Source organism: Nematolebias whitei, chromosome 14 (genome assembly GCF_014905685.2).
Source record: "Nematolebias whitei isolate Nwh7 chromosome 14, NemWhi1, whole genome shotgun sequence".
Classification (NCBI taxonomy): domain Eukaryota; kingdom Metazoa; phylum Chordata; class Actinopteri; order Cyprinodontiformes; family Rivulidae; genus Nematolebias; species Nematolebias whitei.
In genome coordinates, this window is record NC_056511.1 from 370,312 (window position 1) to 383,869 (window position 13,558).

The 13,558-nt window shown below is 46.1% G+C and overlaps 1 protein-coding gene across 1 annotated transcript in view; it reads left to right on the top strand.

The window, feature by feature from the left end:
- Nucleotides 1-2,543: 2,543 nt before the first annotated feature.
- Nucleotides 2,544-13,558, top strand: part of slc23a1 (solute carrier family 23 member 1) — a 112,484-nt gene continuing 101,469 nt past the window's right edge. Inside the window, 3 exon segments of the mRNA XM_037688176.1 lie at nucleotides 2,544-2,549; nucleotides 2,637-2,687; nucleotides 2,756-2,893. Coding sequence (XP_037544104.1) covers nucleotides 2,544-2,549; nucleotides 2,637-2,687; nucleotides 2,756-2,893 — 195 coding nt within the window.

Consider the following 13,558-nt stretch of genomic DNA (forward strand, 5'->3'; position numbering starts at 1 on the left):
TATTTGTAAAAAAAACAAAAACAAAAAAAACTGTATGTGTTTTTATAACTGTCTATTGTTATTATAGTTTCTGGAAGGTCACCACAAAAACAGCAATCAATATTTATGTCTCTTAAATTTTATCATATAATGTTTAACGTGGTAGCAGCAGCAGTTCCAGCATTGAACGTACTTCATTCTTGGTGTTTCAGACGTGTTTTAGAATAGAATAGAATAGAATAGAATAGAATAGAATAGAATAGAATAGAATAGAATAGAATAGAAGCAGCCTTTATTGTCCCACAGATGGGAAATTCATATGTAACAGCAGCAACAGATAAAAAGATAAAAAGATTTCACACCAAAGTTCCTAAATGTTAATGAACAATACAATATACAAGAAATAAACAATATCAATAATAATGTTCAATATGTATAGGAGCATTGAGAATGGCAGACTATTGACAGCACAGTATTACAGGCAGAGTGTGTGTTTCAGCAGAGGTCAGCATGTATTTAATCCTTGTAGAGTTTGTTGGGAGCAGTGATGGTTGTAGAGTCTAACAGCTGCTGGAGGAAGGACCTGCTGGGAGGAAGGACCTGCGGTGATGCTCCTTTGTGCATTTAGGAGCAGGAACCTGTCACTGAACGAGCTCTCCAGTTCAGCAGCAGCTTCATGCATGGGGTGGGAGACGTTGTCCAGCCCATCCATCCATCCATTATCTTTACCCGCTTATTCCATTTTGGGTCACGGGGGTCACTGGTGCCCATGTCCAGCAATCACTGTGCGAAAGGCGGGCGGGGTACACCCTGGACGGGTCTCCAGTCCATCACAGGGACACATAGAGACAAACGAGACAAACAACCATTCACTCACTCACTCACACCTAGGGACAATTTAGAGTTACCAATCAGACTAACATGCATGTTTTTAGTCTGTGGGAGGAAACTGGAGCACCTGGAGAAAACCCATGCATGCACGGAGAGAACATGCAAACTCCACCCAGAAAGGCCCCTGGACCGGGGTTTGAACCAGGGACCTGCTCGCTGAGAGGCAGCAGCTCTACCAGTTGCGCCACCGTGCTGCCCACGTTGTCCAGCAATGATGTTATTTTAGCTGGAGTCCTTCTGTCTCCCACCACCTGCACTGGGTCGATGGGGCGTCCAAGCACAGAGCTGGTCTTCTTGATGATCTTATCTAGCTGCTGCTTCTCAGCTGATGATAAGCTGCTGCTCCAACACACAACACCATAGAAGATGGCTGATGCCACTACCGAGTCAAAGAAGGTCTTCAGGAGCACCCCCTGCACTCCAAAACACCTCAGTCTCCTCAGCAGGTAGAGTCTGCTTTGACCCTTCCTGTAAAGTGCATCAGTGTTGTGAGACCAGTCCAGTTTATTGTTCAGGTGAACACCCAGGTACTTGTAAGAGTCCACAATCTCGATTTCCACTCCCTGGATGTTCACCGGGGTCAGTGAGGTGGACCTGTGCCTGCAGAAATCCACCACCAGCTCCTTCATTTTAGCAGCGTTGATCAGGAGGTGGTTCTGCTGGCACCAGTCCACAAAGTCTTGAGTCCGCTGTCTGTACTCTGAGTCAGAGTCAGAGTCAGAGTCAGAGTTTCTTTATTGTCATTCGCACCTCATATGGTACATGTGGTGGAACGAAATTATGTACACGGGGTCCCAGTTACATCCAACAATAAAATGTATAAGAAAAACAGTAATAACATCTAAGATATGAACTAAGAAAAACATCAACTAAATATACACTAAGCACTCATAACATAAAACATTGAACATCAGCACAAACATGAACATGAGTCTGTGTGAGCAGATGTGCACGCATGAACACATCAACATTGAAACAGATCAGCAGCAACATGAAACAGATCAGCAGCAACATGATATGGTTTTTCACAGTGATTATTCTAGTTAGAGATTCTTGAGTCTAACAGCCTCAGGGTAGAAGCTGTTCCTCAGTCTATTGGTTCTACACTTAATGCTCCTTAACCTCCTTCCTGAGGGGAGTGGGGCAAAAAGTGTGTGTGCTGGGTGAGTGGGGTCCTTCATGATGCAGGTGGCCCTCTTCCTGCATCTGGAGGTGTAGATGTCTGTGATGGTGAGGAGACTGATTCCGACAGATTTCTGTGCAGCCTTCACCACTCTCTGCAAAGCTTTTCTTTCTGCAGCTGTGCAGCCTCCATGCCACACATTGATGCTCGAGCACAGGATGCTCTCCACTGCACACCTGTAGAAGGAGGTGAGGACTGAGCTTCCAGACCAGCTCTTCTCAGCCGTCTGAGGAAGTAGAGTCTCTGATGATCTTTCTTCATCAGGCTGGTGGTGTTGTTGCTCCAGCTGAGGTTGTTGTTCATGTGTACACCCAAGTACTTGTAGCTGGAGACCACTTCCACCGCAGATCCTCTTATGTTCAGGGGGGTGTAGGTGTTTTTGTTCCTTCTGAAGTCCACAATCATCTCCTTTGTCTTCTTCACATTGATGTGAGTCTTCCTCATCACCTGTGATGAGGCCGACTGTGGCAGAGTCAGAGAACTGTTGCAGATGGCAGTGAGGGAGTTGATGGTGAAGTCTGCAGTGTAGAGAGTGAAGAGGAACGGTGCCAGCACAGTTCCCTGTGGGACCCCTGTCCTGCAGACCAGCCTGTCAGAGACACACCCCTGTGTCCTCACATACTGTGGGAGTCCAGTGAGGTAATCCAGTATCCACTGGGGCATGTGGTGATCCACTCCTGATAACTCCAGCTTGTCTCGCAGAAGTCCTGGCTGGATGGTGTTGAAAGCACTGGAGAAATCAAAGAACATGATCCTCACGGTGCTTCCAGGTTTCTCCAGGTGGGTCAGAGCTTGGTGCCTGAGGTAGATGATGGCGTCATCCACCCTGATGCCAGGCCGGTAGGCAAACTGCAATGGATCTAATGAAGACCTCACCAGGTGGCGCAAATTGTTGAGGACCAGCCTCTCGAGGGTCTTGATCAAATGTGAGGTCAGAGTCACCGGCCTGTAGTTACTGAGGTCTTTGGGATGTTTGGTTTTTGGTTTTTAGGTCTAGATTTCCAAGAGTGGAACTGATTTACGTTAGTCTGAACAATCCAGTCTGAGATATCCTGATGCATGCTCAATAATCCAGGTAGAAAAATCTAAAAAAGTTAAGTCTGCTCCTCTGGACATTCAAAAAACAAAACAAAACAAAGTAGAAACGTTTCATAATCCATCCAAAAGACTTCCTCAGTCTGAGGTGCTGTATTCAGCTCAGTCTCTTAAATAGCACCTTCTCAGAGTGGCTCAACCAGTTTTGCTGCTGACAACCAAAACCAGCTGCTCACATGGTCAAGAAGGACCATCAGCCTAACAATGGATCATTAGCACACTGATGGCTGTTTACTATTCACAGGAGGCTGAGTGATACTAGCAATCACAGCATTGTAAAGCCCCCAGTATACTCCCGCGTCCGTCCGTCCGTCCGCGGACGTACGCACGTACCTCTGCAGGGCATGTCCGCGCAAATCTCAATTTTTACAAATACACGTACGCGGTGTCGCACAAAAAACTGCCCGGCAACGGACTGTTTTGTATGTGACACCAATGTATTAAATTTCCCCTTCTTCATCCCTTATCTGGTCTTTTCTTTTGTATTTTTGCCAAGAGGCAGTGATCTCTTCCTCATCCGTTGATGCCGTGACTGAAATGGTGAGAAATGAAGGAATTTGTTATGAGCGAATTAAAATCAGGTCCGGTGTGGCTGCAGGAGGGTCTGGAGATTTCCTGGTGGGCATCTCTGATGTGTGGGCTGCAGGGCCAGCGCTCCCTGTTTTAAAAAATGTTTTAGAACTTTTTATTAACAACATATAAACACAGAACACCACTGCGGCTGGGGCTGCCAGCTCTCGTTTTGGATTTATTTATTTGTTCAACCTGTCAATCAATCCAGTAGGCATGTCAGCAAATGGCCAATCGGCAACCTCAATTTGTTCTGAAGATAAACGCCTCTTGTCTGCGGAGCTGCTCTGCAGCCTCTCAGGATGGACGCTCGAATATGAAGTCTCAACCCTCTGCGTACAGTGTGCACAGTTTCTGCGCAGCTGACAGGATGCAGGAGTATACTTGAGCTTTAAGACGGGGACAGTTGAACACGGAGGCTCCACCCCTTGTTTAATGATGGACGGTTTCTTTTCACAAAGATGGCCTCCTTTACTCCTCTCTCAAACCATCGTTCCTCTCTGTCAAGGATGTGCACATCTTCATCCCTGAAAGAGTGACCTCTGACCTGGAGATGAGTGTAGACCTCAGAGTCCTGGCCTGAAGATGTTGATCTTCTGTGCTGGTCCATCCTTTTGGCCAGTGGCTGTTTAGTTTCCCCGATGTAAGACTGATCACCCTCCTGACACTGAACAACATACACAACATTACTCTGTTTGTGCCGGGGGACTGGATCTTTGGGATGAACCAGTCTTTAATGTATTTTGGGGTTTAAAAGCCACTGGGACGTTGTGTTTAGAAAATAAACGTCTCAGTTTCTCTGATACTCCCTCAACATATGGAATGACCACTGGTCTGGGTCTGGGTTCCTCCTTTTCACCTGATGGCTGACTGGAGTCCTGTTTGGGTTTCTTCTCTGCTTTCAGGAAGGCCCAGTTAGGATATCCACATTGCTCTAGAGCCTGTCTTGTGTGGGATTTCTCCTTCTGCCTGGCTCCCGAGTTAGTGGGGATGCTGTCTGCTCTGTGGTACAGTTCAAAGTTTACTTATATGGCACTTTTAAAAACAACCATAGTTAACCAAAGTGCTTCACAAGAATACAACTTCATAGATAAAATATGATCAAATATGATCAAATATGATAAACGAAATAAAATTGTTTAAAAGATCAAAGTGTGATAAAAGTTGCAATAAAATACCAATAAAACAACAGTACTAATAAAAAACCAAGACTAACTATTGCATATTTGCTGCAATTACTCAAAACCTGGGTCAATCAGATACTAATTTGAGTGAAGGCCAGGGAGAACAGATGGGTTTTCAGTCTGGACTTAAACTGACTGAGAGAGCTTCACAGACAGAGGAAGACTGTTCCAGTCTGGGTTCTGCCACAGAGAAGGGTCTGTCTCCTCTAGTCTTCAGCCTCACTTTAGGGACAGCCAACAAGAGCTGGTCGGCCGACCTCAGGGCTCTGGATGGAGTGTAGAGCTGCAGCAGCTCGCTTAGGTAAGACGGGCCCATAGAGTTTAAACAATTAAAATCTATCAATAAAACTACAAATTTCACCTGAAAAGCAACAGGGAGCCGGTGAAGGGAGTGTAAAACGGGGGTAATAGATTCACGCCTCCTTGTGTTCGTCAACAGATGGGCTGCAGCGTTTTGGACGCTCTGCAATCGCTGCAGGGAGCTCTGGTCCAACCCGAAATACAAAGAATTACAATAATCCAAATGCGATGTAATAAATGTGTGGATGGCCCTCTCTAGATCAGGCTGAGGAACATGAGGTTTTATCTTTGCAAGGGTCCTCAGCTGGAAGAAACTGGCTTTGATAACAGCACTAACATGCTTATCAAATTTAAACAGAGGATCAACCATCACACCCAGGTGTTTTTTATAAATGGACGACGGAAGGAGGACAAAGGACCAACCACACTGTCCTGCCCAAGCAGGGGGGTGCATTGACTGAACACCAGAATCTCTGTTTTTGTCCTATTCAGCGTCAGAAAATTTGTTCTCAAACATGCCTGTACGTCCCTAAGACAATCCTGTAACACATGCACAGCAGACTGGCTGTCATTTGTAGTTACAGGTAGATAGATTTGAATATCATCTGCAAAGCAATGAAAAGAGATTTTGTGCTTTTTAAAGATAAAATCCAGAGGCAGCAAGTTCAAGGCAAAAAGAACAGGTGCTAATATCGACCCCTGAGGCACCCCATATTTCAGAGGAGACACAGAGGAGGAATACTGACCTCGATTTACAGAAAAACTCCTATTTGAGAGAGGGAGGATCTAAACCAGTTTAAATCTGTACCATGAATCCCAACAAGTGACTCCAGACGGCTCAAAACGATGCTGTGGTCCACAGTGTCGAAGGCAGCGGACAAATCTAAAATTAAGAGAACTGCTGATTTTCCTGCATCAACAGTTAAAAGAAGGCCTTTTAAAACTTTTAACAGGGCAGTTTCAGGGCTGTGCCGTATTTTAAAACCAGACTGAAAATTTCTCACCAATGTCATTTAGGTCAAGGTAAGTCTGCAGTTGGACATTTTTCCAAGACTTTAGACAAAAACGGTAATTTAAAAATACGTCTGAAGTTAGACAGCACATTTGAATCAAGGTTGCTCTTTTTCATGAGTGGATGAACAACAGCCTGTTTTATTTTAATCAGTAGGAAAACATCCAGTCATCAGAGAAGCATTTACCATTTTGACCACACATGGACCAGTACAGTCAAAGACATCTTTAAACAGACGACTAGGAATGGTGTCCAGAGGACATGAAGAAGGCTTTAACTTTTTAACAATTTCAGTCAGTTCACTTATGCCCCTTTTCCACTGTTACGGTGCAGATCAGTTCAATTCAGGTTGGTTCAGATCGGCTCGTGTCTCGTTGTGTTTCCATGTACATTTCTGGACCGGCTCTGTAGGCGGGGACTAGAATCCAACTGGTCTTACCACCTGGTGGCGGTAGTGCTCCCTTAAGCTACTTACTAGCCACCACTAAACGTATTAGAAGAAGAACACCCTGAAGACTTGTCACACGATGTTGTGGAAGAGATGTCATGCTCTAATGGAGTACCTCATGAGCTGTATTTTTTAAATCTGATTCATAATCCTACCTTACTGCCTTCCTGCTGCTTTAAACTAGGGATGCACCGATCCACTTTTTTTAACTTCCGATCCGATCCCGATACCTAAGTCTGAATATCGGCCGATACCGATCCAGTTCCGATATCATGATCATCATTGATTTTACATGAGGCTGTAAAAATCTCCTCTCAAGTATAATTTGTACAAATCTATGCATGCATGTCCAAAAAGGCAACTTGAGGTAAGTTTTATTAGTTTTGGATAAGTTTTAAAGTTAGAATTAAATTCTGCTAACACAAAACATGTTTCTTTTTATTCCTATTGTAGCAGCATAAATGGTGTGCTGCCATTTTAACATGGTCAATTGCGGCTTCTGTATAAAAGCACGTCACTCCTGTCTGGCGTCCACGGCGTGCGTCACGACGTCTGCTTGCTTCCGCTGCTGATAACCATTCTCCGGTAAGCGTGGCTAATGTTTGGTTTTTCTTTGCCGCAGTAGTTTGCCTTTAGCTGCTAATACAAACTGGTTTGTTTTTCTTAACGTTCAGTCTAGCCTCTTCTCTGCTGTGCCTCCTGGGTATAAGACCGGTCCGTCTGTCTATGTGCCCAATTAATGGCTTGAAGGTAAGGGTTAGCCTAGCCTGCTACCGCTTACCCATTACTGTGAACAAATGCTTATTAGACTGTTCTGTTACAGCTGCATGATCCAATTTATACAGCAACTCTATTATAAGATTGTGCTGTAACACACACATTTGCAGGTAGGCAATATGAGATTCTGTAAATTCTGCTGTCAATGGTTGAGTTTAATAGTGACGATCTGCTCCCTTTAGTTTTCAGATGAGCCTTCTCCTGCTGTTCAGCTGGATTCTGCTCGCTGCTGTTTTGCCTAGAGGAAAAAAATATGAAACTAACTCGGGCCCTTGCCCTACTGGCTGAGGCTTTGATTTTAATGAACTGAGTGCACCACTTAATCTGTTATGAAATATTGTGACGCGGCTGTTTCATTAAGGCTGTTTGTTCATTTCTTTTTATTTTTCAGGGACTGAGACTTCGTGTGGTGGAGGTGTCTCGCTTTGTGTGTGGAACACTCCTTTTCCCTTTTGTAGTTTAGGTGATCCCTCTTCCTTCACTGGATGTGGTCTCCTTGTTTTTACAGCCCCCCTCCCCACTAGTAAGCCTCAGTCTCACCTGATATTTTAAAGTGTTTTTTTTTTAACTCCAGCACAGCTGTTTTAAACAATTAAATGCAGTCAACAATTTTCTGGTATTGCATATTTTAAAATACTTTTTGAATACTTTTCACTTGTGCAAATTACACCCCCCCAATAAATTTGGTAAAGTTTATTTGAATCTTGACTCCTTCCTCCAGTAGAACAAACTTACGTGTTCTTTTATTTCCTGGAGTATAATCCCAGGTGGCGTTGTTGGTTTTCACTCATTGCAAATTGACTAAAGAATTAACATTCTCCATTATAACGTTCATATTCATTTTTAAAAGATAACCACACCCTCAGTGCTACACTATCTTTAAAGTGGATATTAAAGTGATTAATTTAAGTGATTGTTTAAAGTTATTTTATATTTTTTTAAACAAGTGGCAGATATAAGAATTTTTTTCTTCTTTCTTCACTCTTTTCATTCAATGTTTTCTTTTTCATGACTTTTTAAATTTTTTTCTTTTAAATAAATAAATTAAATTAAATAAATGTAAAATGGCTTCAAACATCTAAGTTCATGGCATAAACCAACAGACATGTTCCTGTTTTTAGTATTTTATATCACTTTATAATGTAGCTGTTTATGTTTTTAATATAATTCATAAAATTCATTAAATCATGTTTTTTATGATTGTCTACTGTTGTACTGATAAATATCTCCTTCAGGGTAAACTATATCTTGTCTACAAGTATCAAGCTGTGAAATCCTTTGTTTTCTACAACTGATAGTGGTTGGTCATTAATTATGATGAAGTTTAACAACTTCGCTGTAAACATTTGAGCTCCGTGGTTTCAGCGATGTCTTCTTGTTCAATCCGTAGCAGGTAGACTGATTTGGGTCAGCCGCGCTCAGTCTGTCCCTCCTCAGAGACGGGCAGTCTGAGCACAGCTGGCCGGGGTCGAGTCGCCTCTTTCCGGTTGAGCAAAGAGCAGCGCCCCGCTGAAGCCACGGAGCTCGAATGTCCATCGTAAAACTAACTTTACCACGGTTTAATGTGGCGCTATGGCTCTGCAGACATTGCACGTTGCTGTCTTGTCTTGTGGTGTTTAGTGTAAAATACTTCCACACAGCGACATGTTTAGATGAAAAGTTTGTTAGCTGTTAGCCACAGTGCTGCTAACTCAGCCCTCACATTGTAGCTGCTGCAAACTATGAACTGGATTTCCCGAATGTGAGGCGGGTCTTATTACTCTGGGCTCATGAGACACGCCGCCGTTTAAGAAATCCATTCCATAGTTTGAAGCTAACATACATCATGGATCGGAAATATGGACAGGTGGATCGGAAAAATCCGATACGTAAATTATGCTCGTATTGGAGGCCGATACCGATACTGGATCGAATCAGCCCCATCCCTACTTTAAACCCATGTGTTTTCCATTTTAGTATAGATTTTTTTACAATAAAGATGTATTAAAAATATCTTCACTTTTATTATTTAGATATGCACAAGGTGTCAGGATTTGTGGTCAGGGACGAACCCAGTTGTGCAGACAGGACTCAACTCGGCAGATTACAAAAATAAATATTTTAATGACGAATAAAGAACACTAAAATAACAAGCTGACGGGGCGGCAAAACTTACAGCAATAGAAGGCTCAGGGGTAAACTCAGAAAGGACTCAGGAAGCTCAGGGAAGACTCAGGAGACGCAGGAGAACACTGGATACCCAACGAGTACGACGCGACAAGGAACAAGACTGAACAGACGGCTTATATACAGGGACAAGAAGAGACGTGATTACAAACAGCTGTGACGAGACAAGGGTGGCACCCATTAAACTAAAGAGAAAACACAAGGGAAACACAGACACAAACCGGGCCATAAAAAGGTACCCTCCTTACAGTACCCCCCCTCAAGGACGCCCCCAGGCGTTCCCGACAAAACCCCCCTCCCAAAGGACTTGGGTGGGTGGAGGGCGGCACTGCAAGGGTGGAGGGCCCGAGGAAAACCCGAGGAAGAAACAAAAACCCTGGAAAACTAAGAAATAAGCGGGGAACACAAAGGAGCTGGACGGTCAAGAGACCGTCCCTAGGAGTCATTGTTCCGGCGGGCGGCCGGGAGGCTGTCCATCGTGCCGGACCAGGTCAGGGGGGCGGCCAGGAGGCTGTCCATCGTGCCGGATCAGGTCAGGGGAGCGGCCGGGAGGCCGTCCAATACATAGGAACAGAGAGGCCGCGGGAGGCGGCGATGACGACTTGGAGGCCGCGGCAGGCGGCGAAGAGACCCTGGAGACCGCAGCTGGCGGCGAAGAGACCCTGGAGGCCGCAGCTGGCAGCGAAGAGACCCTGGAGGCCGCAGCTGGCGGCGAAGAGACCCTGGAGGCCGCAGCTGGCGGCGTAGACGACGAGGAGGCCGCATCAGGCGGCGTAGACGACGAGGAGGCCGCATCAGGCGGCGTAGACGATGAGGAGGCCGCATCAGGCGGCGTAGACGACGAGGAGGCCGCATCAGGTGGCGTAGACGACGAGGAGACCTTGGAGACCGCATCTGGCGGCGAAGAGGCCTTGGGGACCGCATCTGGCGACGAAGAGGCCTTGGGGACTGCAGCGTGCGACTTCGGACTCTGGAGAACTGCAGTGTACAACATAGAGTCCTGGGGAGCTACAGCTTGCATCATAGAGTCCTGGGGAGCTGCAGCATGCGGCGTGGGAGCCTGGAGAGCTGCAGCAGACGGCGTGTGAGCCTGGAGAGCTGCAGCAGACGGTGTGGGAGCCTGGAGAGCTGCAGCAGACAGCGTGGGAGCCTGGAGAGCTGCAGCAGACGACGGAGAGGCCTGGAGCTCTGCGGCAGACGACGGAGAGGCCTGGAGCTCTGCTGCAGGAATGGAAACTTCTGCGGCAGGAACGGAGTGTTCTGCAGCAGGAACGGAGTCTTCTGCGGCAGGAACGGAGTCCTCTGCGGCTGGAGCAGGAACTGAATCTTCTGTGTCAGGAGCAGGAACGGATCTTCTGCGGCGGTGGCGGCGGCGGCGGCGGCGGTGGCGGCGGCGGCAGGAAACAGGAACAGATGCTGAGTCTTTTGAGGTGACAGGAGCAGGTGCACCAGCGGCGAGGCGCTCAGCAGGCGGACCAGCGGCAAAGGTGATGGGTGCAGGAGTCAGAGGAGCAGAGGAGAGTACAGAGATGGTGGTGACAAAAGGTGTAGGATGAATTATGGGTTCAGAATGTGTATTAGTGACCCTGGGTGTGCTGAGAGTCCTAATTTCTATTAATAACTGATTATACTCTGGGAGCAGAATGAGACCGGGCCATGAAACTAAAAACTTCTCCATCAGGGAAAATATGACGTCTGAACAGTCCGGGTTATGTTTAGCATTAAGAAATGAATCTAGTAAAGTCTAGTTTATGAATGCAAGTTCATGGGGTGAATATGTGACTGACGGACAAATGTCTCTATGTGAGGGTGTGGTGTCAGGTGTCGCCCCCACCGGAAACCTGGGAGGTGGGACGGTGGAACACGCCCCCACAAAGTCACTGGGAGTATGCACAGGAGGTACGGTCAGGCTGGGTTGGACAGCCGCGGCGCGGTGTGATGGTGAGAGGTCGGACTCCGCCCCCACCAGGAACCTGGAAGGTGAGGCCACGGAATCCGCCCCTGTGACGTCAAGTGGACCGGACTCGCCGAACCGAACAGGAGTGAACCGGAGCTCCCGCGGGACGTCGGATCTCGCCCCCACCAGAAACCTGAGAGGTGAGGCGGCGGACCCGGCTCCCACAGAAACACCAGAACCAACTCTAAAATTCTGCTCAGCCGACGAGACCGGGCCAGTCGCCGCGGACTGCCCCCGGGACCGATTTCTACCTCCCCGGCGACGGCGGGAGAGTCGGGGGACAGGAACAAAACAGAACTCATCCTCGATTTCTTCGTCCTCCCCCGACGTCCACCCCGAGTAGCCGGGCGAGGCGGACTCAGAAACAGGGGTCTGGTGGCTTTCCCGGTGCAGAGCCCTGTTTTCCTCGAGGACCAGGAGTGGTGAAGACAGGATTTCCACCTCCTGGTCATAACGTCCTTGTGTGCGGACGGGCCTGGTCCAGAACCCGCCGCACCGGATTGTGGGCTTACTCATCTCAGGAGGCTCGGAGGAGAAAAAGAAAAAAGGTAAGTTGCCGAGAGAACCCTGCCCGCTGGGTTCTGATATGTGGTTGCGTCGTAATGTCAGGATTTGTGGTCAGGGACGAACCCAGTTGTGCAGACAGGACTCAACTCGGCAGATTACAAAAATAAATATTTTAATGACGAATAAAGAACACTAAAATAACAAGCTGATGGGGCAGCAAAACTTACAGCAATAGAAGGCTCAGGGGGAATCTCAGAAAGGACTCAGGAAGCTCAGGGAAGACTCAGGAGACGCAGGAGAACACTGGATACCCAACGAGTACGACGCGACAAGGAACAAGACTGAACAGACGGCTTATATACAGGGACAAGAAGAGACGTGATTACAAACAGCTGTGACGAGACAAGGGTGGAACCCATTAAACTAAAAAGAAAACACAAAGGAAACACAGACACAAACCGGGCCATAAAAAGGTACCCTCCTTACACAAGGTTCATGTTAAAATTACAAAACATCACTCTGTGCTGTAATCTTTGAAACGGCTTTTAAAATAAGCTACAGACTTGAAAACAATTAGATTAAATGTTGTCCTTACATTTTAAAGGTTTGTCTTTCATTAAATTTAAAAACATAAATGTATTACTTATTAACAAGGGCGTCAGAAGCATCCGTAATGTGGGGGGGTGACACAATGATGTGTGTAGGTGCGCGTGCACGCAAAGAAGTGTCCACTAATGTACAAAAAATCAACATTTCACCTAGATTTCCTTTAATTCCACACATTTAAAACATGTTTCTCACCAAGTTTTGTGTAAATTCAGCTCTGGGTTTTAAAGACATTTTATCTTTAATACACTTTAATACAGAGCGTCAGGTCAGGACTATTTGTGTTTAGAGAGAAATAAAAAACATCAGCACTGGACTTTTTTACTTGTGTTCAACACGACTCATCTAAATGATATCCTGATGCATGCTCAATATTCCAGGTAGAAAAATCTAAAAAAGTTCAATCTGGTCCTCTGGACCAGATTTAACTTTTTTAGATCATCTAAATGATCCAAAAAAGTTCAATCTGGTCCTCTGGACATTCAAAAAAACAAAAACAAAACAAAGCAAAAAAAATCTAGAAACGTTTCGTCTCTCATCCAAGAGACTTCCTCAGTCTGAGGTGCTGTTTTCAGCTCAGTCTCTTAAATATCACCTTCTCAGGGTGGATCAACCAGTTTGCTGCTGACAACCAAAACCAGCTGATCACATGCTCAAGAAGGACCATCAGCCTAACAATGGGTCATTAGCACACTGATGGCTGTTTACTGTTCACAGAGGGCTGAGTGATACTAGCAATCACAGCATTGTAAGAGGGGGACAGTTGAACCTGGAGGCTCCACCCCTGTTTAATGATGGACGATTTCTTTTCACAAAGATGGCCTCCTTTACTCCTCTCTCAAACCATCGTTCCTCTCTGTCCAGGATGTGAACATCTTCATCC